Here is a 27,096-nt window from a genome sequence, read left to right as displayed (position 1 = left end):
CGCTTGCAGAACCACCTACCGCATCTTCAGACAAGATTCTAAGTATTGTGGGATTGACAAAATTTAACTAGCCTTGTAACAGTTTTAGTAATAGAATTTTTACAGATCATTAAGTCTTCTTTAGCTTACAGTAAAAAGAGAAAAAAAAAGAGAGAGTGCTAGTGCAATGGAAACCACACTGCTATTTGCTATCTCTTTCTACCTCTGCATATCCCCTTCTTGTCTCACCTTAATCAAAAAAGCAGCCTTTAATGTCATAAACTCTACAGTAGGAACTGTCATTAATACAAGTGTATACAGAGCTTACTAAAATAGAATCTCACATCAAATGGGATAACTATTCCTGGTAATGTTAGCGCAGCTAAGCTAGGGTAACTGTAAATGCACCTACCACTGCATATTTGTTCATGGTTTTCTGATTATTCCTTGTGAACAATATCTGTTTTCAGCATAGGACATAGCAGATTTGGCCCTGGTATAATTTTTTTCCTACTTATTTCAGATGGAACTGCACTTGTTTATGCTTCAGCTGAATTCAGCCATACAATCAGTCCATGTTTGTGGTCCCTTCTAGTAACAGGAAAAACACTGAGGAAAATGCAAATTCTGAATGCTCAGTCAGGGTTTAAGACCACCTCTATTTTTGCAGTAGATGTTGGCTAACTTCAGAACTTTTGCTAGCAACAGTAATAGTTGTTCTTACAAACTCACTCCAAATCCCATATATTGAGTCTAACTAAAAATTGTTTTTCCAAGTGTGGGCTGAATGAACAAAGGTGTCAATAAAATATATGGTTTGAAAATTTAGTTACTGGGTGGGTTTTGTTTTCCTGGTTTAGGTATTCACAGTGTTCTTAACGCACAACTGCTCAGTATATGCTCTTAAATCCTTTTTTTCCAGAAAGTTACTCAAGCAAAGATCCTATAACGAATTTAGGCACCTAAAAACTTCTTTCAGTGTTGAGTATTGTCCTTAATGACCTGAAGGGAGTAAGAGTTTAATTAATAAAGATACTTTGATTTTTTTTTTCCCCCTAGCCAAATTAACACTTTCTAATTGGTTAGGATATTTAAAGTAGTTCATATTAGTTTGTAACAGCACCTTCTTTTAAGCTTCAGAAAGGCCTGTTCAATAGAGATTGGTTCCAGGTTGTGAATAGGGTGTCACTCTTTTTATTTACTGTGATGACTGTTGCAAATTTTTTAATATAAAGGTGTTTTATGTTATGTTGCACTTGGAGAACAGGGTGGTTGTGACCATGGGAAGTTAGGTGTGACAACTGGGAAAGTGACTGAAAGGTGGGTAATTGGGAATGGATAGATGATGTCTGCTGAGGACAGCAGTCAAAACTAGAAAATGGAGAGCAAATGATAAAAGTTTATTAAAAAAAGAAAAAAGGTCAGTCAGAGAAGGGAAAAATCAAGGAAAATATTCATAGAAAATTGGATATAATGTCAGAAGAGGAAAAAGCCCCCAATGGAGCCTGAGGGAAAATGAAAGGAGATGCAAAAGGCTGAGATGTACTCAAAAGGTTAATTGAGCTTCATAGTGGGCGCCGGTGGAAGATGGAATATGTGAATTGCTGGTTTTTTCTTAAGATGTATATGTATGGTTTTTAAATTGAGAGAATTCCTTTTGGGAAATCTAGATGAAGTGCAAGAGCGGGTATATTTCCAAAGGTTGTAAATTGCGCAACAGTTGCAGAGTCAGGCTCTCAGGTGGCCAACTGCCTGCTGTGTCAGACAACACAGAATAAAGATTGAAATATGGAGTAAATAAGCCCAAATGATCAAGTAGTCATATGCATTACTAACTGAGAAACTGAAAGTATATAACATAAGCACTTTTCTGATAATATTTTTAATAAGGTAAGGAAAGCAATATACTACAGGGTGTGTAGAAAATGCGGGAAGACTGCATCTGAAATAAAGGCTGTCTCATCAGACAATTAAGAAACATGACACAGTATGGAATCAGTGATTGGGAAAAAATAGGAGTTTGTGTTTCATCAAGCTACAAGGACAGGAATGTGACTGAAATGGCACATACCTCATTAGCAAGATCTGAATGATAGAGGGCTGTAGGGAAAATGGGTTTTAGAAATTCATATTCTACACACTCCGGTCTTGCTGACTCATTGATTTTGAGCAAGTCATTTCCTTTACTTGTGCCTCAGTTTTATTTTTGCACAACAGGAATGTGCAGTTGCCGCAGAATGATTGAAACTTTCATGTTTCCATAGCACTGCCCCGCAAGTATGATAACTGTAGATCCCTTAAATAGGAGAAGCTGAGTAGTTAATGCATTTAGTGTGATTTCTGTTGAACTACCAATTTTAAATAAACTGCTTCATTATGGGCCAAATTCTGAAATTCTTTCTGAAACAGCTATTATTTTAGCTTGAGTAACAGTTTTACTTACGTGAGATGCAAACTAAATATGTTGAGAAGAAGCTTGCAAGTCTTTTGGATAACCATGTAAAATTTACCATTGTAGAATACATGGTAAAAACTGTGAGTATGAAATTAATCGTGATAAGTTGTGTAGTGTATGCTTCATTAAAATCACATAAAGCCCCTTCTTAAACATAAGCAGTGCATGCTCGCTTAGGTATTTTTTTATTCTTTTTTTCTTTTCCCCCTTTTTATGCTAATAAATAACTTCGATGGCAAAATACTTGTTGATATCAAGTCTATTCACAGTGCACTGAGAAGGTTGTTTTAGCTTAAGAGCCAGTCTGGTAGTACAGCACTTGTGGGTTTGGTAATTCACCTTATGACAAAAGCTGTAGAATATACTGGCAAACACCTGTGCTAATGCTACACGTGTGTTTGTGGACTAGCTAGGGACTAAATTTCTAGCTTAGTGGTGGGGATTTCTGCAGGATTTAAAAAAGTGGGAGGGAGGTGACAGGGAGGAAATAAAATCATGACTGCAGGTGAAACAAGGCTCTTGAAATTTCATATCCTCTCAGCAATTATCACCAGCCCAGTGAAAAATAATCTGTATTGACCTGAGTACTTATGATTTTAAGAATTATGGGCATGGGACTGTAACCAACCTGCCAGAGTTCCCTCATGAAAAAAGGGTAACTGGAAGTTAAGTCATATAGAGAATCTGTTCATTTTAAGGTGATTTTTCTGTGGTTTCTTTTTTTTATTTTACAATTTTGCAAACTTACCTTTGGGGTTTTTTTTCCCATGAATTGTACTTTGATTTGAGAACTGGCTGCTAATCAACCCTATTATTGTACTTCAGGGAAGAACCACTCATGCTGAAGAGGAGACAAACCTTTTTAAGGTGGTTATAATGAGCTGACTAAGGGCCAGCCTCAGAGATTTTGAGAACCCGCTGTCAAAAGGTAAGATTTTTGAGGTCCGTAGTACTGAGTCTTCAATGTAACCGTAATACTAATTGCCTGAGGTGAAGTGACTGTGGAAGCTGATGCAATTCACGTCGTCTTTGACTCTTGAGGCAATAGACGGAAAGTTGTGTATCTTTTGAATGTTGTAAGACATACAGATGTATCCATTCTGAGCTGTCTTCCTGATGCCAGTTTACTTGGTCTTTATGGCGAAGTCCTCAGGACAGCACAGTAGTTTAGCTATTAATCTGTAAATACCAAACTTTCGCTACTTGCATTGCATATTTAGGATTGTATTGTAACGTACAGTTGTCTGTCAGGTTTGCTTAGCTAGGCATGGATGCCTAATTCATGGGAAGTCAATTAGATGGAATCCTAGGTTGTACTCCCATTTTGACCAGATCCTTAATGTGGCAATCTTGTTTTGAATGGCTCCGGTTGCTTTGGTTCCAGGCAGTCTAGAATAAGTTAAACTGGGCAGAATGAAGAAATGAGGGGAACAAAAGGGAGATTAAGTATCGCAGGTTGGCTTCCAAGACTGTGTTAAATTAGTTTAACAACAAAAAGTTCTGTAGTTTAGCATCAGCTCCCCAGACTTTGTCGTGGACTGCTGTGCAACAGATGGACTACACAGCACATGAGTGCAGTGAGGAGAGTGATCAAAAAGAAGAAAAGCAAACAGTGCAGTTTTCCCTTTTTAAAATAACTCTTTCTGCATACTTTTCATAGCATCATATACCTCCCTATTAGCAGTTGCTGTCGGTTTTGTGAGCATGCTAGGTATTTTTAAACAAGAGAGTTGTTTGTCTGCTTCTAGTCGAGAAAGATGACAAGTCACTAACCCACGTCTGGATTACAGAAGAAACTCTGCTATCTCAAAGTCTGAGAATCCTTGCTGCTAGGGTTAGCGTTCTCATGGGATGATTCCCCATAAAAAGTTAAGCAAGCTTTAAAAAACTAAGTAATAATCAACCTAACAAGTAACGAATGCTGAATTAATTGCTTGTTAGATCAGTCGCAGTTTTTTTAAAATGCCAGAGAAAGCTCATGACAGCTACTCACTGAAATTGCAAGTGTGCCATGAAGTGTGCAATGTTATATATTTCTGTGGAACACAAATAAAAAGGGAATGGTTCATATGACTGAATTAGCTGGCACAAGTGCTATGCAGAAATGTCTGCTAATGTTATAATCCATGTGAAATAGTGACTAACTAACCTTCTTAAAGAGTATAATAATGGAGACTATTCTGAAAAATTTTAGTAGCCTCAAGACCTACACAGATGCATGAGTTGAGAATGTTCAACAAATAGGTATGACTCAAGTCTAATTAACATACACCCAAATATATTTGAATAGATTAGACTGTAACACAGTCTTTTGTTACCTCATATATATTTGCAGACCAATTTAAGGTCTGCACTTCGGAGTAAGGCCAGTAGCAATTGATCTGCAGTGAAGTGAGCAATGTACAGTGTACGGTCCCAAATGGTACACATATGTTCAGAGCAAAAGAGGATTTTTAATACTATTGAAATACCAATCAAAGTGCTTCAGCGGGGACCAGACAGCTGCAAAACATTTAGGGACAGCTCAGGAATTCCCATGAGCAGAAGTGAGACAGGAAATAGTGAGAAGCTGAATAAAGTAGCTGAGGAAAATGCCTTTCTTTAAAAGAGGTGAATTCCAAAGAAGTTCAGCAGATCCCAGTGCAAAAGATGTCAGAGAAAATAGATCAGGAATCATCTGAAAAGGGGAGGAAATTCTGTATACTGAAAATGTAAAATTTTAAATTAAAACTTAAAACTCTCCTTCACATCATCTGGCACTTTGTCTTCGAGATAGTAACTAGCTAGTTGTGATGATAAATGAGTTCAAAGGTAATCATACGTGTACACTTACATAGTTAAGTATGGGGAAATTACATTTAGTCATCACATTAAATTTAGGGAACTTCATCTTCCAAGTCTGTTTATACTGATGAGCCAGTTTTTGTCTCAGTGTGGCACAAGCTGCTTATTTGCAAATAGAAGAAATTTGGCTACATTGTAACAAATGCTAGTTGAATGACTGCTTTGACAGTCTCCTATTCTGAGACTGGGTAAGTTTGGGATGAGAAAAAGTTGTAAGAAGTGGTCCTTTAAATGTGTTGCTGAAGCCATAAGGTGGGGGAGGCCGGTAGAGTAAGAGTGGAAGTACTAAAAGGAGAGATCGAGCCCTTGCCATGTCTGAGCGCTGAGGAGCTAAGGCGAATGGCTGTGTTGGTCTCCTTGTGATTTCCTTGGGAGCGCAACGTGCTGGCGGTCATCTTTAATGAGCATCCAGTAACGTACTCAGAATATGAGCTCCCAGCACGCTGATCTGGCGTCCTCGTGGCAAGTGTGAATGGGTCACTTGCCAAGAAACAGCCATGCTTTGGGGTGAATACTTAGCTTTTACCTAAAGGAACAGACGGGGTGTGTTGATGGTGCCTTTTAAACAGGAGGGCTGGAAGCTGAAACCAGAACATTCCATGGCAACTGGAGAAAGTTCTGAGGAAAGTGCACTGAGAGCGGCAGGACCCCCCTCCCCCTGCCTAGAGGAGAGACAAAGAACAGGCAAGGAGGGAACTGAAATAGGAAGCAGGAACCATGTCAGGAGGCTGGGGACTAAAAGAAAGCAAATTAATAAACCGCCGGGGGGAAAGGCGCACAACTGACCAAAGCCACTAGGAAAGATAAGCAAATTCCAGATTCTTTAACTGCTCTGTGTGTGCGCGTGCAGCCTGGCTAGTGTGTTTAAATATAATAATTTTCCTCACTGTAGCAAGTACAACTCTTGTGCCTGTGGCACACAGACAGACTTACAGAATGTGAGCACTTTATTATCTATGTAATACAATGTATTTGAGCTGGGTTCGTCAGCATTGCTACCACGCAGACAACCTCAAGTTTCTAAAAATGTTTGTTCGTATCAGAGTGTGTGCATACATAATGCAGCAATAAAAAGTTACCGGTAATATTCTGGCTGCAGTATAGACAAACAGTTCCTGTCAAAAGCAGGAGAAATCCGGCGTCCAGGCTGAGGGCACTGTGTGGCCTTAAGTGTTAATGTAATATTGCATTTTGGAAGTTGGAAGCTCGGTGTGCTCGTTTGCACATCAGTACCCAGAATGCTTTTTCAGTTCCACCACTATTTAATTCGAGTGCTGGGTTCGAGCTCTTGGAAGGCTCTGCAGTTTGTGATGCCCTCGCATGTGCTAAGTTCAGTGTTTTCCACAGAATAGTGTAAATGACGATATTGGATCGTGACTAGGTCATCCAAGGATTCTTAATTAGGCTTGATGTTACAAATGCAAAAAAAGTGCCCTTGAACACTTTAAGTGTTGTCTTTAACAAAACAAAGAACTCTCTTTTGGGAGAGTGTGTGCGCGCGTGTGCCTTGAGGGGGGGGGAATATTTCCTCAAAAGTAGAGACAAATTCTTCCCCGAGACAGACAGAGCGCACGTTTCAGCTGAAAATGAGTAACGATGATGTTGTCGAAATAGCTCTTCACAGAGAGAGCCGGAGCACGCAGGGACGATTCAGCACTAGGACAGCCCAAGCAGCCCCCGGCCGCGGATCCCAGCGGTGCGGCTGGAGCGCTCCGCGGGGGCCCGGGAAGGCTGGCGCTGGCTGCGGGGGAGCGGGAGCCGGGCAGCGCGGGGCGCGGGGCGCCGCGGGCAGCACGAGGCTCAGCGGGGCAGCAGAGTTTCCCCAACATGGAGGCAGGCGCTGGGGGTTGCGCGGTCGCCCGTGCCTCCCGCAGCCCCCGGCCCGCGGGTACCCTTTCTCCCAACTCCTCCCGAGAGGAGGGCATTTTTGCACTGGAAGGATCCCCGCCGTACCCCTTCCCTCCCCCACAATGCCGGCGCCGCGCTCTTTCGGTCAGGCTGAGAGTTGATCCCGGTACGGGGGGTGGGGGTGAGACGTGCAATGGAAGAGCGGGGGGAGGCCGGGCCGCTCTGCAGACCCTGGCCCCTCTGGGATCGGCTCTCCTCAGGCGAGGAGAGGCGGTGGGGGCCGCTCTGCGCCTCTGCAGCTCCGGGAGGGTTTGCATTGGACGGTTTGCGCCTGGGGAGGGGGGGAGGTTGCCTGCAGCCCCCCCCCCCCCCCCCCCCGCCGGCCCCTCCTCCTCTCTCCGGCGGGAGGGGGGCCTGGGGGGCGAGCTGCAGCCCGGATATTTGGGGGAGGGGGCGAGCGCAGCCCCGCCGCCCCCGTGTGCCGCTGGCGGGGGCCTCGCTGCCGGCTCGGCATTGGAGGATCGGCGCTGGGGAAGGGGGAGACTGCAGCCCCCAGCCCCCGCGGGCGGGCGGGGTGGGGGCCGGCCTGCTGGCTCTGGCTGCTCTTGCATTGGCGGATGCGGGGAGGGAGGGGGGCAGGAAGCGGGGGGGCAGGGGGGAGCCCGAGTGGCTGGAGGGGGGGTCTCTATGAATAGGGTGGGGGTCTTCTCGGGCAAAGAAGAGAGGAAAGTTTGCGGCGCCGGTGGTGCGGGTGCGGCGAAGCGGGCGGGGCCGGGACCGGAGCCGGCGGCGGCGGCGCTTGGTCGGGGAGCAGCAGCCGGGGGGCCCCCGCTGGATTTTTGTAGGGGGGGTGGTATCGCCCCCTCCTTCTCCTCCCCCCAGGGGTGAAAGTGCAAGAGGAAGTGCAGCCGCTGCCATCTTTCCTCCGCTCCAAACACACAGGGACGGACGGAGCCGGCAGCCCGGAGCCGCAGCCGCCGGAGCCCCCCTCCCTCCCGGCTCGCTGCAGCCGCGCCGCGCACGCCCCTTCCCGCGGCGGCCTCCGCGGCCGCAGCGCCTCGTGGCGGCCGGGCCCGGGCGGAGCTCGCGCGCCGGCGGCCGCGGCGGCCCCGCGCGGCGCGCGCCCCTCCGCCGCCCGAGCCTTTTGTCTCGCCCCCCCTGCAATCCCCTCGCGCTGTGCAGGGAGCGCAGCGCGCGCCGCCGCCGTCGGCCCGGACAGGGGCGGGGAGGAGGAGGCGGCGCGCGCCGCCGGGCGGCCTGAGAGCGCGCGCCCCCTGCGGGCGCCAGCGGGGCGGCGCAGCCCATGGAGCGGGTGAGCGAGGCCGCCGCCTGCGGCCCCTCGTCGGGCTGCTACACGTACCAGGTGAGCCGGCACAGCGCCGACATGCTGCACAGCCTCAACCAGCAGCGCAAGAACGGCGGCCGCTTCTGCGACGTGCTCCTGCGCGTGGGCGACGAGAGCTTCCCGGCGCACCGGGCGGTGCTGGCCGCTTGCAGCGAGTACTTCGAGTCGGTGTTCAGCGCGCAGCTGGGCGACGGGGCAGGCGGCGGCGGCGGCGGCGGCGGCGCGGAAGGGGGCGCGACGGAGGCGGCGGCGGCGGCCGGCGGGGCGGCGGCGGCCGGCGGGGCCCCCGGGGGCGGGCGGGAGCTGGAGATGCACACCATCAGCTCCAAGGTGTTCGGAGACATCCTGGACTTCGCCTACACGTCGCGCATCGTGGTGCGGCTGGAGAGCTTCCCGGAGCTCATGACGGCCGCCAAGTTCCTGCTGATGCGCTCCGTGATTGACATCTGCCAGGAGGTTATCAAGCAGTCCAATGTGCAGATCCTCGTGCCCCCCGCACGCCCCGACATTATGCTCTTCCGTCCGGGGGCCGCCGACCTCGGCTTCCCTCTTGACATGACCAACGGTGCCGCTTTGGCGCCCAATGGCAACGGCATCGCCGGTATGCCCGAAGACGAGGCCACGCGGGCTGCGCTCACTGCGGCGCAGTCCTCCCTGCCTGTTCTGCAGGGTGTGGACCGCCTGCCCATGGTGGCGGGACCTCTGTCCCCACCGCTGCTGGCCTCACCCTTCCAGAATGTTGCTGCTAGTGCCCCCGCTTTAAGCACCAAGAGGGGCAGAGGGCGTCCCCGTAAAGCCAATCTCTTGGACTCCATGATGTTTGGTACCCCCGGGGGCCTGCGAGAGGCTGGTATCCTGCCTTGTGGCCTCTGCGGGAAAGTATTCACGGATGCTAATCGTCTTCGCCAGCATGAGGCTCAACACGGGGTGACAAGCTTACAGCTGGGCTACATAGACATCCCACCCCCGAGACTGGGTGAAAATGGTGTCCCCGGTCAGGATGACCCCGATGCACCCCGAAAAAGAAGCAGGACGAGGAAACAGGTGGCCTGTGAGATCTGTGGCAAGATTTTTCGGGACGTGTACCACCTGAATCGGCACAAGCTGTCACACTCTGGCGAGAAGCCTTACTCTTGTCCGGTGTGTGGCTTACGGTTCAAGCGGAAAGACAGGATGTCCTATCACGTTCGATCTCACGATGGCTCTGTGGGAAAGCCCTACATCTGCCAGAGCTGTGGAAAAGGCTTTTCCAGGTAAGGGAGTCCTTATAAGGACCGTAGGCACAAACGGAGACCTAGGAAGTTGTCTTTCCTATCCCTTGGGAAACAAGAACAATTTGTACTTAGGATAGTTTGACTGTTCCATTTTAAAACGTCTTGAGAAATGAGACTCCCGTCATTTCCGCTGGGACGCTATTCTACAGTCTCTTGAAAGGGTTTAAAAGTAATTAAGACACAGAACTGGGAGTCAGCTGGCTTCTGGGTAACGTTCCCAGCTTTGTCCCAGGCTTGGTGTATGCGTGTCCTTGGGCAAATCAGTTAGTCTCTCCCTCAAATGACTCTTCTGTGAAATGGGTATTGACATAATTACCTCCCTCACATAAGTGTCTTGAGACTACTGATTTGCAGGTAGTTTGAAGGTGCTGTTGAAGTGCAAAATATTAATACATCTCAAGATTATTATTTTTCTCGTATCCATTTTAAATTTTCTTTTTCTTAACTTCCCTTCATTTCTCTTAGTTCGTAATGTTTTTTATCACCCAAATGTGAAGGAAGAGGTGAGATTTCAAAGGCTGCAGCATCAAGTATCTTTTAATACATGATCTTTGTGTCCTTTGGGTTTACATCCTTCTGAAGGGGATCCTGTTTCTGCCCTGCAACATACGTAAGATCTGTGCATTTAATGTTGCTGATTTTTGTTGTCGCTGTTTGTGGGAGTTAATTTAATAAGTAGTTTGATACACGTAGTTGTGTTAGCGGTATCTTATAGTCTGAGTTAATGAATCTGAAACTTTTTTGGAAGTTTGATGCTCACTTTGAGACTAGAAGTAGTGGGGGGAGGGGGGTGCATACGCTCTGTCTTACTTTTGTAGCAGCAGTCGGTTTTCTACAGCAGTGGATCTGCTCTAACAGGAGGGAAGGAATCGAGGTGCGAAAACAAATCAAAAGGCTACTAGGGCTAGAATTGTCCCAGCTATATAAATATAGGAATTGTGCCCCTGCTAGCTCGCTTTTTGATAGAGGGACTTTTTGTTACTGAAATACATTTTTACAACGTAGACTCTTTCTTTCTCTTTTTAAAAATCAGCAATAATTAGGGGTGCATCTTCATAAGGACTGCAAATTTAGTGACGGAAGGTTGTAAACCAAAGATTTCATCTGTAGCTAGGAGTGAAAGTATTTTTCTCATTATAGTGCTACCTGGGATCATCTGCCATTTTTTATTATTTTTATTCACATGTAAAGATTTCTGCTGTTGCTGTGTCAAGACTTTTGTCAACAAGTGAAAGATACATGTTGAGTTCTTTTTCCCAGTAAGTTAATGTGAACAGGCAGGAATGCTGTTATAAAAGTAACCAACAGGAATGCCTACACACCTTTGTAAAATCAAAGTATGAATGAAAAGTAGAGACTCCTTCTTTTGAGTTTAAGTATTCAGTCGTAGGAGCAGCCAAAGGAAGTTGGAAGCGTGATGTCTAATTTTAGTATCCTTTCCTTCATTCAGTAGCGCAGCACATGAGGTTGCTAGGCTTGAGGTACCTAGAAGGACCCCCAACCAGTCTTTCCGGTTACACCGCTCCAGCCCACTTGCTGGAGCATCAGGTTTAACAGCCTGACTGCAAAGTTCAGTCTATTTTCTGTCTGCAGTGCGTGAATTCCATCCCGCGCCCTCTCATTGGCGCAGCTGGAAAGTTGGGGGAGGAGAGGGTGGAGAACTTGTTTCCAAGCAGTTTTGGCCTCATACAATGAAAAGCTTTCTTCCCACTAGGAGAAACTCCCACCAGGAAAATCTGCAGCTATTCAGTCCTCTCTTCTTCAAAATAGGCTTTACTGATTGTGAGGAATGGTCTAACTTTTCTTCGGTAATAATTTGCTCTTCCATTGCACCTTCTAGTTGGGACCTTCAGAGCACTTTATTTGTATTAATGCAGTCTCCCCACCAGGTTGTGAGTTAGGACAGTATTTTTTCATCTTGCTGGTGGAAAATGTGTCACAGCAACAGAGTTTAGAGTCAGTCTTTTTGCACAGAGGTGCTTAAAGTTGGCTTCTTACATCTGTGTTTGGGACATAAACCAAAAGGGTCTGACTTTCAAATATTCAGCAACTGTAAATCAGAGTGCCCTGATTGTCAAGATCTAAATAGGATTTTGGAAGGGCACATGCAGGCTTGAAAATTGTAGCTTGTATTTCCTGTTTTCTCTGATCGTTCAGTCATAATTTCTTCCTGAGGAAATGCTGCCTTTTTAGCAAGTTGGAGAGGGCACTTATCAAGGTAGAGTCCCAGTTGTTGGTGATATGGTGCTTGGAAAGTTAAATATCACTACATTTGTAATAGTTCCACCACTGGGATCTTTTTTTTTTTTTTTTTTTTTTTTTTTGGTTAAAACTGTAAGTTTATTTTTAGTATTGGTTTTAAGTCTGCTTATGTGTATTTTCTTTTAAGGCCAGACCACTTGAATGGACACATCAAACAGGTGCATACCTCAGAGAGACCTCACAAGTGTCAGGTAGGAGCTGGAGGGGTTTAGACTGATGTATGGGTCATCTTTGGCGTTGCATTTATGCGTGCAGACAATTATGAAATATCAGTAAAAATACCGTGTATGTGTGAATTGGGATAAATGTTTGTAAATAACAGTGTTCAACAGTGACAGCTGCTTTACATCCCTCCCGTCCCCCAGCCCTTTGTGTCATCTACAGCTTTGGTCCTCCTGCCTCCCTGCCCTTCTACCAGATGTTCTTCTACTGCTCTATCCCAGTCTCACCCTGGATCTCTTACCCAGCCACCTTGTCTCTGGGCTTAGAGGCAATGTCACAGATGATTCCCTCTGCCCCCCCCTTTTTTTTTTTTTATTGCAGTTGTTGCCAAGAGGAGGCTCCAATGCTGACTTCATTTTTTTTTTTTTTAGAACAATTTCAAATAAAACTGGTAAATTATCATGATTTGCCAAGATACTCTTTTTTTTTGATCACATAGCCTTCAGAACATTGCACTGAGCAAAATTGGAAGCTTTTTTTTATCCCAGTGAGAATATAAATAACAGCATCACAGTATCCTTTGTAATACAATGTCATAATGTTGTATATAGTTTTTTACAGTTCATAAATTATTCATTAGGGTTTGAAAGATCAAATCAAGAAAGATATTTTGTAATTCATTTATAGAGAGATTTAAAAGGTGCCTGGAAGTATTAATTAAAACTAAAGTTGGGAATCGGCTTCCACTATCACCCACTGCCTTCACATAGTTGTTGGGCAAACTTCTAAAACATTTGTTGGGCTAACAGTTTCCGTGCTTGGTCTCTGAAGAAAGATTTATTTAATTATTTATTTAAAGAAAGTTGGAGCAAGATAATTTTCATTTTCTTTGAAGACAGTGAAGGTTAGAGGATTTTTTTTTCTTCTAAAATTTTTAACCACATTTTCTGAACCTAGTCAATCCTACGTGACGACTGCCTCCCAATCTGCATTTTTTTTCCCCATCTCTTGACACACCTCTCCTGTGTTTCCTCCAAATTGTGAGAGTTTTGAAACATTTTGCACCTTTAATAATCCAGTGAACAGTTTTTCAGACATACGGAGCAATCTAAAGGTTTCTGTTGACTTCTGTATGATCTGTGGAAGTCCAGCACCTTTGAAAATAAGGCCATAGAGCTTTCACATTGGTTTAACTGCATATACTGTATAAAGCCTTAGATTGGTTTAAGCTTCTTAAGATGATTTAGGGGTTATAGATTTATATGAATTGGAAAATTCCACTCATAAAAAGACTTCACAATGTGGGGATAGTAAGGGGTCTGGGTGGGTGAATGGAAGATGGCTACAAATTTTTTTCATAAGCGTGTATTTGTGTGCAAGTGCGAAAATGAATGTTTAGGTCCCAACATAAACAGAAACGCATCAGTCTTTTGCCAGTTGATATCAAGGTACTGAATGAACACAGTTTATGAATAACGTTGTTGGACATGAATTGCCCTTTGCCAGCCGATACCTGATAATTTTTTTCTAGTTTTCTGATTGATTTAAGAATATTAAGTATAAACTCTGTGTGAATCAGAGAATACGCTAAAAGCTGGAAACTAAATAAATATGGAAGCTAAGATTGTACAGCCAAGCTCAACTCCATCTGCTTGCACACATGTATTTTGTGACGGCAATTTCTAAGAACAGTCTTTCCCATTGTGTGTTGTTTAAAGTGCCATAATACTGTATGCACTGTTCATTTTAGTTAAAAGGTATAGGCTATAGGTTACAAGCATCAGGACAGAGTTGAGGCTGTCATTCAGGCTTGGTCTGTTCTTGATTTTTGACTGCTTAACCTTGCAAAGTTAATTTTTCATGAATCTTAAAGTGTAGAAAATTTGTTAAAGAGCTGTCTTGTGTCTTTGCAAAAAAAAACTTCATAATATCCTGTCAGATTTAGAAAGTCTTCTTAAATATGCACAGATCTGATATACATGGTACAAACCACTGAAGGGATGCTATCACGCTGAAAATTTGTTTCAAATCTGAAAGCTGATGTATAAATTGATAAAGTTCTCCTTGTGATTATCTCATAACCAGTAACACTTCTGTTCCATGACGTGTATCTAAACACAGAATCTGGCCACTAAGAAGGAAAATAGCTTAATATTGGCATGTTGTTTCCCCATTTTCCATTCTCATTTTCCATTGATTTTGTTTGGCAAATTAGCTCCCCATGAGAGTAACCTGAACAGTATTGAGCATCCTTTTTGAATCTGTTGGGTTCCTGTTGAAAAGGCCTGTTATTGTCATGCTTTGTTTATGTTTACTGCAAAAGAGAAGTACTCTGTCAGTAAACAGAAAAGCTTTCCAGAATCCTCTGTCATAATGGCATTCTTGGAAGTGGTGCTCTGTTACAATTTAAACAAAATCCACTGGCCATTTACCTGAGCCCACACGTATCTTTGCAAACCAGTGGATATCTGATGTTTTGTTGATGTGGCATCATGGTACGTTTCAGACTACCAAAACAAAAGCATGAAGGTGTCAACCCAACTTCAGAATAAATAAAATGAAACTATGAGAAGCAGGACAACTGTAAGCTGAACATCCCTGCAACAGCTATAGTTTTCAGTGCTCAGCATGTAGTCCTGCGCTCATCCCCCTAAAATAACGGTTGTGCTTCACAGATCTTTGAAAAACTACGCTAAGTTCCAGCACCTGTAGCACCTGATGCCAGATAAAGACCCGATTCCAGCTTTTTCATTACTGTTAAAATAGACTCAGGATAGGGAAGGCCTCCACAGAGCCACAGCAGCTGAGAAATCAGATCCAAGAAGTTGCTTTGGTGTCCAGACAAGACACCAAGTGGCAAGTGGCAGCCTGGATCTTTTCCCCTGGATTGTTGCACTGGTGATTTTTTTTTTTTTTTTTTTTTTTTTTTTTAACCTGACAGTTGAGTTCTGGATGTAGGAGAAGGGGTAAGTCAGTTTTCTGGCCATAATGGGATAGCTCAGTTTGCTGACTCGTCATGGGAAGAGGTGAAGCTGGGTTGTTGGCATTTGAGTGTGAATGGTATGAAAGTTAGGCTGCAGTTTGGGAGGAAATGGTGATCTGAAAATCTGTGGATGCAAAAAAACAAGGGGAGAAAACAGAAGTTTGCTCCTTCTCAGAGACAAGAGACAGGTTGTTCTTCTGGCAGTTTAAATAAAAAAGAGAAAAATGCAGGTTAAATTAAAGCACAGCTTTTGACAAAGAAAAAGATCTAGTTATTTAAGTAAACCTAAAATTGGCATCCCAAGTCCAGTGCTTTTCCCATTGATTTCAATGCAGAATGAGTTTCTTCCTGTCCTAATTTCTCTTACTTCCTGCCTATTAGCAGGAAAATGGCAGCCACCATGGAATAAGCTCAGAGACATCCACATCCATAGAAAAGTTGAAACTTCAAGAGGTATTTCTTAAACAATGTTTTTTAAACTTTATATATATATTCTTTTTGATCTATTTATATACCTGTGCAATGTTTGATAGGAAAGCACTGGAGAGTTTTCTTCTATGATTAACAATTAATGATAAATACTTAGCACTCACTTAGCACTTCACATCTTTTGTAAAATAAAACTTTTTTTTTTTTGCTCTATACCTTTTATAAATATTAACTATTTGAACATTAACTTTGGGGTTTTCTTTAAACCTAGTCCTGTCTCCCATTGTTATGATTCAGCTAAACTGGTTCTTGCTTTCTCCACTGGACTTAATTTTTTTTTTTTTAAGCTTCTTTGCAGATGTGTTTACTATATAGCTTATCCAAAGGTGAACTTTGCACAACTCAGCAGCAAGAGTGAGAAATCAAACACAGAAATGACTATATTGCCTTTCCCTAAGCTTTCGACTTGATAAGTTCAATATGGGACAGATACGGTTTTACTTCTGGCATCCCTGTATTTATGTGGTTTGTCTCTGGTCTGCTTCATCAACTAATGCACTCCCAATGCTTTTGTATGGACGCTTACTGTGGCTCAGTACTTTTAGACTTACGATGATGGATCTCTTGGCTGTCATCTTTGATTGTCTAGTTATATATCTTTAGTTGATATCCAACAGATTGATTAGTATCAGTGCTGGAATCCTGCCTTAAATCAGTGTTTACCTCTAAGATCATTTTAGTAAGTGAAAGCTGCACCTGTTTTGCTCAGCGCTGTGTACTGAGATTTCAAATTAAGAGAAATCTTTCATGTTCAAGAATTTGCCTCTTAATCTTCACTACTTGTAATTTATGAATCTCTGGTGAGCTTAGTTAAACTGTACATATCACGAAATCCAGATAATTTTACTGTTGTCTTTTTAAGTTCATTAAGTCCTGATCCTCTGAGGTGCTAAGTCTTGTGCTTGCCTCAGCTCTATGGGAGTTTACCATACTTAAGCATCTCATAGGATTGAACAAATGTAAAGCCTGTTGAAATTGATAGGTACTTTTCAGATGCCTTCAATGTTTTTTTGATTAAGCTCTTGATTAACTAAATTATATATAATTATATGGGTTATCCTCTTCTGTATTTTCAATTTCACTTAATTGAAGTTATAATTTTGTAATTTTACTAGGATTGTTACTTTAACAAGTCTATCTCTGCTGAAACAGTTGTTTAATTACACACTGATACTGTGTATAACAGAATATATCCAGTTCCCGGGTCACTTAACAGTCTCATCTCCTAGGGGGTTCTGGTTAAACATCTTAAAACTGTGTTATTTTATATAAAGGTGGTATAAACGAAACACTGTACAATCTTGAATGTCACTGTTGCCTGCTTGGTCTGGTCATTCTAGTGTATGCTTGCTTTTGTTTTTCCTCTTGCACTTATGAGCAATGGTTTCAGACTATATCTTTAATAACTTGTACAGTGTATTGCTGGTGATTTATTTTTCTTCACATGTTAGAGATAGAGCAAGCCTTTCAGAACTGGCAGGCTGTTATAGTAGACTATATACACGCATGCCTGCATGCTTGCCAGTTGCTGTGATTATAAAATTGGGAAGGACCCCTCACTCATCATATGGGTTATGTCTGGGAAGTGGGCAAGTAGAATCAATATTGTCTTATGCCAAATCAAGCTTGTTTCACGGTAGTAAGTGGAATATGATACCTTGATCAGGGGTAAGTTATAAACAGATTACAGTGTCATGCAGTTATTTTGATACCTGCACAGTTCTGAGGCTTCACTTCTACAATTTGCACTGCTTCTGTGGATACCAGGATCGCTCTTTTACTGTCTTTTGTCATATTCTCATCCCAGCCAGTTCTCTGATGCTTGCTTTGTATGTCTCCATGCTCCAAAGGGATTCTGTGTACTGAAGTTAGATTGATCAGATCAAAGAGTAAAATTTAGGAAGATGACAGAGAGGACATTTTGAGTGGTCTAAAGTGATTGTAATGGCTCAGTGAAATGGCAGAATTTACTGTAAATGGAATGAAGTGGTTTGTGCTACTTTTGTTAAATATTACTTAAAATTTTAGTATCTTCATCCTCAGTGAGGAGCTAAAGCCTTACAACTCTTTCTTGATTTAAGTTTTACTGTCTGTAGTACGTTAGAGCTGTTTTCTTGCTTTCTTAATTCTTTTGAGTAGTAACTTCACATCTTGTGCAGTATGTTGGTGATCTGAATTTTTTATTTGTGGGAAAATGGCTTGTGCATCATGTCATTTGTGTGTTTGCACAGGGTCTAAGGTATTTACTCTAAAGAATACTAAATATATTCAACAATATCAGTGTTTTTAGCAGAGTTGATGAGTCACATGGTTCTCATTATACCTGCAGACTTGTAATGCTTCCTTTGCCACTCGTGACCGACTGCGCTCACACCTAGCATGTCATGAAGACAAAGTTCCATGCCAGGTGTGTGGGAAGTACTTGCGAGCCGCATATATGGCAGATCATTTGAAGAAACATAGTGAAGGACCAAGCAATTTCTGCACTATCTGTAACCGAGGTAATGAAGAAACTATTTTTTTATTTCAGTGGGACGGGACAACACTTAGGGAGGCTGTAAGGCTACGTGACTCTCTCTGCAACAGGAGGAGGTTATACCGTCTTTGTTTTTCTTATTGAATGCTTAACCTTGCAACTGATGGAGCTATAGGTCTGGCCTTTTTACATGGCTGATAGTTCCTGAAGAAACTCAGTTTAAATCTGAAGCAAATTGTTTCTAGACAGTTTGAATAATTCTATTTGCTAAATAGCCAGATCCCTATAAAATAACCATGATAAGTTGCCTTGCCGCTATTCACCATACACCTTTTTTTCTATACCTGGCTACACTTGAGTCCTTGTGTTCAGTTTGGAAGAAGAATCTTTGAAATACACACCAAGTTGAAAATTAGGCACTGTACATAAAAAAAAAAATCTACATTATATTATCAGTCTTGCTTAACCTCCTGGTGCAGCAGTAGAGTCAAGCTGCTTCTCCCTCTTAACCCAAGAAATTGTTTTGTATTAACATACATTTCTAAAACAGATTTTGTAAAGAGCACTAGAAATGTGCTTTACCTTTATTTGTACAAATACGGCTTTTCATAGAATCACAGAATTTCTCAAGTTGGAAGGGGCCTGTAAACATGTCCAACTCCCTGCTCCTCGCAGGACTACCTAAAACTAAACTGTATGACTAAGAGCTTTTGAAGCTTTTCCATCTGTTTGTGGTACTCTTCAGTTGGAAGAGTTGTAAATTTAGGCTTTGTGGGATGTAAGGCAAGCTGGAAAAATAATTTTCACTTACTGGTGTCTTTTTTTTTTTAATGATTAATACACAACTTCAAAATATATCGTTGTCTCTTGGCTCACACGGGTATATGTACCTAGTAAGTATAGGAAGAGGTTGCTGTTGTGTTTTGGGATCTTGTTTTTTCTGAGTAATTTTATGATGTGAGTTCCATTTTCTAATTTAAGAGAGGTGAAATCTTTTGAGAGAATAAAGCTGTTCTGTATTTAATGTGAGGACTATACAGGGAGCTTTTGGATGACTAGGAGTTGATGAGTAATGAGAGATATTAAATTGCAAGGGAGGTATTTCCAGTAGTTGAACCATCTGTTAGGTCCTGAAAATGAGGTTAACAGTTTGAGTGAAAAAGGTATCTGGGTTGAAAATCGTCAGATTCTGAAGCTCCAGGTAGATGGTACAAAATTGAGCTTGGCCTTCTTTTCAGCTGAGGGCCTATCTTCTGAAAAACTGCTTAAGCTTATCCCGATTCTTTTTGTGGTAACAATGTGGAAGACACTATCCAAGATCCAGGTGCTATCCTGCTCTCCTTCAGTTGAACATTGTGCCAAACAGAAACTCGTATGGGTTGTAAGGAATCCAAGATTTGTAAGCTTGAGTTTCAACTTAACTACCACTGGATGTCACTGCAGCTCTTTCAAAATTCATCCAGCATGACAAAGACAGATCTGGCATTCAAACAATCATAGGAAATGACTAAATGGTTTATTCATATTTTACAGGTTTAAATGTACAGTGGAAATTTAAATAAAATATACACTTCTCTGTAGAAGGATAGGGAACCTGTTGTACAGCAAACTTTAAGCAGCTACTTTCTTCTTACAGTTTGTGTATTTCATATGTGTTGCCAGAATTTAGTCTGCTGTGAATTTCAGTTTACATCAGCACTTAAAAAACATAATTAATCTGGTGAGTTATTGTTAAAAATTTACCCAGTGTTAAAATTCATAGGAAGGGGAAGTTACGGACTGGATTTGTCAAACAACTGTGTTATGAACTCATTGTTATCAAAATTCACAGCATATTATAGATTTATGATCCATGACAGCAGAATTTTTAACCCAGAGTGTTCTAGAATCAAATTATAATGTTAATTGTTTTAAATAGATATCTTTTAAATTGTTGAGCCTGGCAAGGTGAAGTATAGTGGAAAATTTCTGGATTAGAAACATCTATTCCATAGGCATTGGTGGAGTCAGAAGCTGTGCGCCATCCCTCCGACTGTTTGTGCTGTGGCTGTGGTGCTTGTGCAATGGGATTTTGGTTTAGTCTTCCCTCAGCTAACGTGCTGGTGTATTTTTGAATTGGAACTTAGTTAGTGCTGGATATAGTAATTGTCAAACAAGAATGCTCAAGCTGCTTGTAGAGAGAGTTTTGGATGTTGGCCCACCAAAAAAAAAAGTGGATGAAAAGGTGACTCTTATACAGCTGAACATATCCTAGTGTTAAAGACAGCTTAGAATCCCTCAGTTTATCCCATCAGTCTGAGTGCTTTTCTGTGGAACTTAATCAAGAGTCTCACATTCTTTTAAAGGTTTAACAGATTTAGGAGATGGGGAACTCAGTACCTGACTGAAAGCAGTAGCCACTCGTTTGCCATGTCATGCATGCACCCATCTACTGATTTTATTTGTTTATTTATTTTACAAAATGGCAGTATAATGTCCAAAAATTACCATCTGTGATTTGATGTTTTTTCCAGGTTATTTTCTTACTTAGGGTCTTTATGCTTAAAATAATTATGGAAGCTATTAAATCTTGTTAAATCGGGGAAGCTGTGCGATGGGTTTTTTGCTGGGATTTTCTGTTTGGGTTTTTTTTTTTTTAAGAATTCATCTAAAATGTGCTTATGAAAAATAATCCTCACTTTTTAAGACAAATTCTCTTTAATCAGTGTAAATAAAAAAGACCTCCTCCTGCTTTGTTGTTACATAATCTTCTATTACCGTCCTTAGGAATTTTATTTGCTTATGTGGGCTTTTTTGAAGAACTTAAGAGATTAATGACTTTGGCAAGTCTAGAACTTGTACTTTGTAATAACATGTGCAACTCATAAGATACATTTTCTGTTTCAGACACATATGCATTGTTTGCTTCACAGAAATCAAATTAGTTAGGAGAAGGGTAAATATTCCAATCACAAGTTAGATGGAATTTTTTTTTTTTTTTTACAGTAAAATGAATTCTTGTATATTTCATGGTGGATACAGAGTTGATTAAAGCAAGACACGTTCTCTGGATGTTCCAGCTAAATCCAAATTAGAATTTTTGAAAAAGGAGCATCCTGCAATTACTTCTATAGTCTGCCTCCTTATAGATGTTATCTAAGAGATCAAGGGGTAGATCCCATTTATATAAAGCAGATCATTTCCTCTCTATGCATGTTTTTAATGTTGGTTCCTCTGGTATGAAGAGATAATCTGCTCTGCAAAGCTGAGAGATGTGTATGGGTAAAGCAATAAATACCTTCCTTCTTTGAAAAATACTGCCACTTTATCCTCTGCATCAGCCTGACTTTTTAAAGAGATTTTTAAAAGTAAAGGATTATTGTCTATGAATCCCCCATCTTCCTAGGACAGGCATTCATAATTAAAGTCTGGTGTAAAAAAAAAAAAAAAAAAAAGGCCAGTGCTAAGTGCTTCAGAAAAAAAATAGGATAAAACCAACCAACCAAAAAAATCTCACTTTAAACAGTTTCCTATGAAGCAGTTGGCATTCTTACTGCTTTGATGGAAGTTGATGACTCACATGTTCATCTGCCAAGTGCATAAAGGGGAACTAACACACTTTGCAGGCAGTTTTCATTATATAAAACAATGTAGTCTACAAATAGAATTGCAGAGTTCAGAAAAAATATTGTATAGCAGAGATTGCAACTGCAGATTTTCCTGTGTCAATTGTATAGAAAAACACTGAATACCTGTATGTAGTCCTTTTTTAATGGTTGGCAGTGAGATTTTAATGCACTGCTACATAAAGATGCTCATCGCAGCATGCATATGGTTATTAGACACATGTATGAAATAAGGGAAGTACCTTGTAGTTGGAAGTATCACCATTATATTTGTACATTGTGTGCTTTTGTCTGCCAGTCAAACATTGGTTCTTTCCATGTCTACAGTGAATTTTTGGTATTTGGAAAAAATATATTCTCTTGTGGCCCAGTGAGATATTCAGTACAGCATTTTGTGTCTGAGGGTAGGTCTTCCGCTATTTCAGAGGATAATGTCCTTACATTAATTCCCTGGATGACTTGGCCTAGGTGATTCTGCTCCATTGTATTTTGAGAGTCGTATGTTCTTGGTTTCTTCAGTTGTGGTGTATCTACTTTTCTGCACTGTTATCTTCAATTTGGAGGTCTACAGTAACTCTCTCTTGTTCATTCTCAGCAACCTGCCCTTTTTCCCCTTCAGCAGGTTGCTATGGAGTTCTGTCTTGCTCTGCAGGTCCTATATATAATTCTTAATAATCCCTGAATACTCTTTGATTCTGGCTTTGACGAAAAGTCTGGGTAGAGGGATATTCTGTTGGGTAGGCACAGGGAATTCTAGTGTAAAGCCATGTTCATTATTAAATTCAGCACCTGAAACTAACAGCTGCTGTCAGAAGATCCACCCCAGAGAGGTGTGCCAGTATTGGTTTTGCATCCTTCTTAACATATTATATATCGTCATATGTAAATGCAGTTATATCACTATAAAAATGGCTTTACAGTAGTATATCTATTCATATTTAAAATGAAGCATTGGTATGAAAGTTCTCTTGCAAGGGCTTGTGCTGTAAATGCTGTATTGGTTTGAAAAAATCTAGGTCTTGGGTTTTCTCTATCCAGAAAGTAAACCTGCAACTCTGTATCTGTGATGGTGAAACTTGTGTTGTGTTCTCAGTTGTTAAAGGAAAATGTTTCTAACATGAAAGTGCCATAATATTCAGTTCAAAATTTAATAGAAAATTAAGATGGTTGTTGAGGCTTACCTGTGTAGGAAGTCTTTAAAATTCTGTCCTCCTTGTGCCTCGTATATGGTCCAAATGTACTAGTACTAATTAAAATCTGAATTTAAAAACATTCCAAAATATATATGAGATAATTTATTGCATTAAAAGACCATATTTGTGAGACTTCAAAAACAATTTAAAAAAGCACATGCACAAATGTAAAAAACTGTTTTGTTCAGAAATCAGTTGTTTGAAATACATGTTTTTAATTTTAGTGGTTTGGGCTTACAGATCAGAGCTAATAGAAATATTGAAATTTCATTTTAATTTTTTTTTGTTAACTGCAGACAAAATAGGAGATTTTGTATGGTTTTTAAAACTCGGGATGAGCTGATTGGAGGAAATATTTTTCAAAAATTACTATAGAACAAAATTGTACACCTTAAAGACTCAGTAGTTTTAGCTTTCTGCCTTCTAGGAGTCACTATAAATTACAGAAACCTAAGGGGAAAGCACACTAAATACCAAAGAGGGGTGTTACTAAATGGCATTCCTTCAGATCTTAACCGCATAAAATAAACTAATTTGAACTATCTTCCAAAGTATTATCAGACGATGAAGGCATTTTTAATTAAAATAAATAAAACAGCGCAAAAATGGCGAAGAGACATGGGTGCCTTTTTGTATCATGTCTCTTCTGCCTTTTTTTTTTTTTTTTTTTTTTCAGAAAGTTTCATGTCATCTGCTAGGTTTGCTTACATAGGATTTGTTTCTCAAGGAGGCTGTTCTTTCATCATGACTTCCAAAAAGTAAATGAAGTCTAATGAAAGGTATGCATTGCATTCATTGCCTGATTATGTCTAGGAATCCTACTGGGGCATGTTGTGGGTAACCAGAAATCAAGCTAGTATAATGGCAATTTTGTAATAGGGAGTAGGAGCAAGAGAAAGATTAAAAGAACAGGGAAGGCAGATGTGTGTCTTTGCTGGTGGCAGGATCTCATCTCCTTTTATCTTGTTTAGGTTTCTCCTCTGCCTCCTACTTAAAGGTCCATGTTAAAACCCACCACGGTGTTCCCCTTCCCCAGGTCTCCAGGCACCAGGAGTCCATCCCGAATGGGGGAGCAGCGTTCCACTGCGTCAGGACCTATGGCATCAAAGGCAAGAGACTCGCTGCTCTGCACCTTGCTGCTCTGTGCAGAACTTTGTGTTGTGGGATGTTGGGCTGGGCGTGAGAAAGGGGAGGGAGGAAGGTCAGGGAAAATACCGGAAAGAAGCTTAGGGAGATGCAGAGAAATTACATAGCATCACATAGTATGTAATATCTGTCCTTGGATAGCTGATTTAACAAGTCTGGGGGAAGGAGATGGACCCGTAAGGGTATGTGACTTTTTGGCAGTTTCTTTGATTTTAGAGATTGAAAAAGCCAGTTAGTTCATCTCGAGCATCTTCCTAGGAGCAGTCAGTATTTGAACGTTGCCTGAGGGGTGCAGATCCTTGACAGTTCCTTAGTCCTACTATACTTGCATCTCGCGTCAGTCAAACCGTGTTTCTGATTTCCAGTGAAGGAAAGGGGAGCCTCAGAATTTAGTTCATAAAGATTCTTGAGCAGTGAAAGCAATATTCATCCTCAGGTTGATGATGGGCCATGCAACTATCTGTAGTTAAACTTACACTTTTTAATGCTGTTGTTGGGGAGGAGAGGTAGAGGGCGATAATAGTACTGTTACTTTTTTTTGTTTGTTTTTAACCTGCATTTAACTTCCTGGGGAAAAAAGAAAAAAGATATTATTGTAAGAATAGCTAAAGAGTGTTTAACTTTTGAATATGTAGAGCTGTGTGTTAATCTATGTAGAATAGCTTGCTTTTTGCTTCTTGGTTTGAGCTGTCAGTATTCCTGGTGAAGCTGAAACATCAGTAAATTCTTCAGAACTGTGGTTGTCCCAAAAAGTTACATTTTTTTTCTTGCCCAGGAGGACACAGCAGGCTGGGTTAAACAAAGTCTGTGCCAGCGGAAAGCTACAGTTGTGCAATTTTTTTCTGTTGAAGTTCTGATAGAGTTACTACAGAAGCCCTTTGGTTCTGGGTGGTGTGCTCACTTAACAAGAGATTTACTCCAGCTCAGTCGTGTATTGATTTCATGCATATCTTGTTTGGTTTGTAATGCTGAGTCCAGAGCAAATCTGTCTTTTGGGTTGTGCCAAGTGGTTCTTTGGTCTTTTAGAGTTAATAGTAGATACAGCTTATTTGTATTCAGAGAGCTGTTTAGGGAGTACGTCTGGGTTTCCCACGCTCATTCATCTGCGCTTAGCAAAAAGTGTGGACAAACTTTCTTGGCGTACTGCCAGAGGAGAATGGGAACACTCCAAACATATCAATGGCTTTGCCAGGATATGTATCCAAATGACTTAAAATAGTGTCCCTAACCTCTCTCCTGTTTCACACTACAGTATTTAAAGAGGGAACGATTTTAGATTATGAAGTTCACTTCTAACAGTGGTGCACTTAACTTGTAAAAAAAGAGTTCCTCAAGACTAAATGAAATTATGCTTCTTAAATTGCAGTAGCTCACTGCTGTTTTGCCGAGTATTTCCAGGTTTTTTCACATCTTGCTGCAGCCTGTTACACTTTATTATGTTTCTAGGCTCTCCCCCAAAATATCAACAATATTTCAGAAGTGTGGAAGTGACTCGTACAGTTAAAAACTCATCATTAGGTCTATCCTTTTGTAGTGCCTGAGGTATAAACATTGTGAGACATCTTTGGGATTCAAAAGAAGTATTATATGAACCAGAGACTCATTATGGATGCATTCAGTATCATGACAAATCCATAATAAAAACCTGGACGTTGTTCTGATAGCAGCCCGGTGGTTTGTAAAGAGGACCTATGGTCAAGGGCTTTAGATATGAGGGATTGCGATGTTAAGTGTGTATCATTCTGTCATGACAGGCATTAATGAAATCAGGTGGTAACCAATATCATCTATTTGGATGCATGTTAAATAATTTTTTGGGAGATAAGATTCTGAAAACTTCTCTCTCTTCTTTTTCCCGTAGAAGGCCAGAAATGTTCACATTCGGACCCGATTGAGAGTTCTGATTCATACGGAGACCTCTCTGACACCAGTGACCTCAAGACTCCTGAGAAACAGAGCACCAATGGGTCCTTCTCGTGTGACATGGCAGTCAGCAAAAACAAAATGGAGACGGAAGGAGAGAAGAAGTACCCTTGCCCTGAATGTGGCAGCTTTTTCAGATCAAAGTCTTATCTGAACAAACACATACAGAAAGTTCACGTCAGGGCCCTTGGTGGCCCATTGGGGGACCTCGGTCCTGCTCTAGGATCCCCCTTTTCACCCCAACAGAACATGTCTCTTCTGGAGTCATTTGGGTTTCAGATCGTCCAGTCAGCTTTTGCATCATCCCTAGTGGATCCAGAGGTCGACCAGCAACCAATGGGGCCAGAGGGGAAATGAGATCAGTTTGATCTTAACAAAGCAAAGCAGCAGTCTGGCTAGAATGATAAGATGCTGTGAAAGAAAGAGGAAATAATGAAATTTGGTTCTATAGCTGAGAATTTTTTATTCATTTTAGCTTCCCTCTTTGTCTCATGCCCTACCCCACCTTTGAACCTTCACTGGGGAGAGGGAGAAAATGCTTCTTAGCTGATAAATTACAGAAGATGGTGACCTTGAATAGGAGACATGACCTAAAACACCAAATGGAGCTGTAGAGGCTGCTGCTGGTGTTTCGTCATGATCTTCTAGAATAAACAAAAGTTGCCAGCACTGATCTGAGGATTAGACAGTCCTAGTGACCAAGGCACCTGGGGAGCTACAGCTACAGGGAGCTATGCTTTTGTTCTCTCTCTATTCCCCACCTTCCCTAACCTACCCCAGAAAAACAGTAAGTTTTAAAAACAGACCCATTATTGACCCATTATTGAATATAACATTAAGTAAAATGCCCCGTGGTACCTAGCAGGTTACAATGCAGTTGTCCTTTTAAAACCAGAAAAATTTAAAGAAGGTGAGAGAATTTGAACCCCTTCTGCCATTTGTGAGGCTGTGAGTGCTGCAGCAGGACTGAACTGCTGAGAAAAATCACCATTCAGAACAGGTTGTTTTTGTTACTTTTAACTATTAAACTTGCTGTCAGGTTTTTAATTCTCTATTATTATTATTATTTTAGGACCTGTTGTAGTGAATTGCTACTGAAAAGCCAGTCTAAG

At 41.6% G+C, this 27,096-nt stretch overlaps 1 protein-coding gene across 3 annotated transcripts; it reads left to right on the top strand.

The window, feature by feature from the left end:
* Window positions 1-8,429: 8,429 nt before the first annotated feature.
* Window positions 8,430-26,341, top strand: PATZ1 (POZ/BTB and AT hook containing zinc finger 1). 3 transcript variants are annotated; one of them, XM_075719056.1, is made up of 6 exons: window positions 8,430-9,724; window positions 12,135-12,198; window positions 15,534-15,605; window positions 17,971-18,142; window positions 23,887-24,024; window positions 25,923-26,341. In XM_075719056.1, the coding sequence occupies exons 1-6, from the start codon at window positions 8,430-8,432 to the stop codon at window positions 26,339-26,341; spliced, it is 2,160 nt and encodes a 719-aa protein (XP_075575171.1). The 3 variants fall into 3 exon arrangements, with proteins under 3 accessions (XP_075575171.1, XP_075575172.1, XP_075575173.1); XM_075719057.1 differs by lacking the exon at window positions 15,534-15,605; XM_075719058.1 differs by lacking the exons at window positions 15,534-15,605; window positions 23,887-24,024.
* Window positions 26,342-27,096: the final 755 nt, after the last annotated feature.

The sequence above is a fragment of the Pelecanus crispus genome, chromosome 11 (genome assembly GCF_030463565.1).
Source record: "Pelecanus crispus isolate bPelCri1 chromosome 11, bPelCri1.pri, whole genome shotgun sequence".
Taxonomy (NCBI): domain Eukaryota; kingdom Metazoa; phylum Chordata; class Aves; order Pelecaniformes; family Pelecanidae; genus Pelecanus; species Pelecanus crispus.
This window is presented reverse-complemented; position numbering and strand designations above follow the sequence as displayed.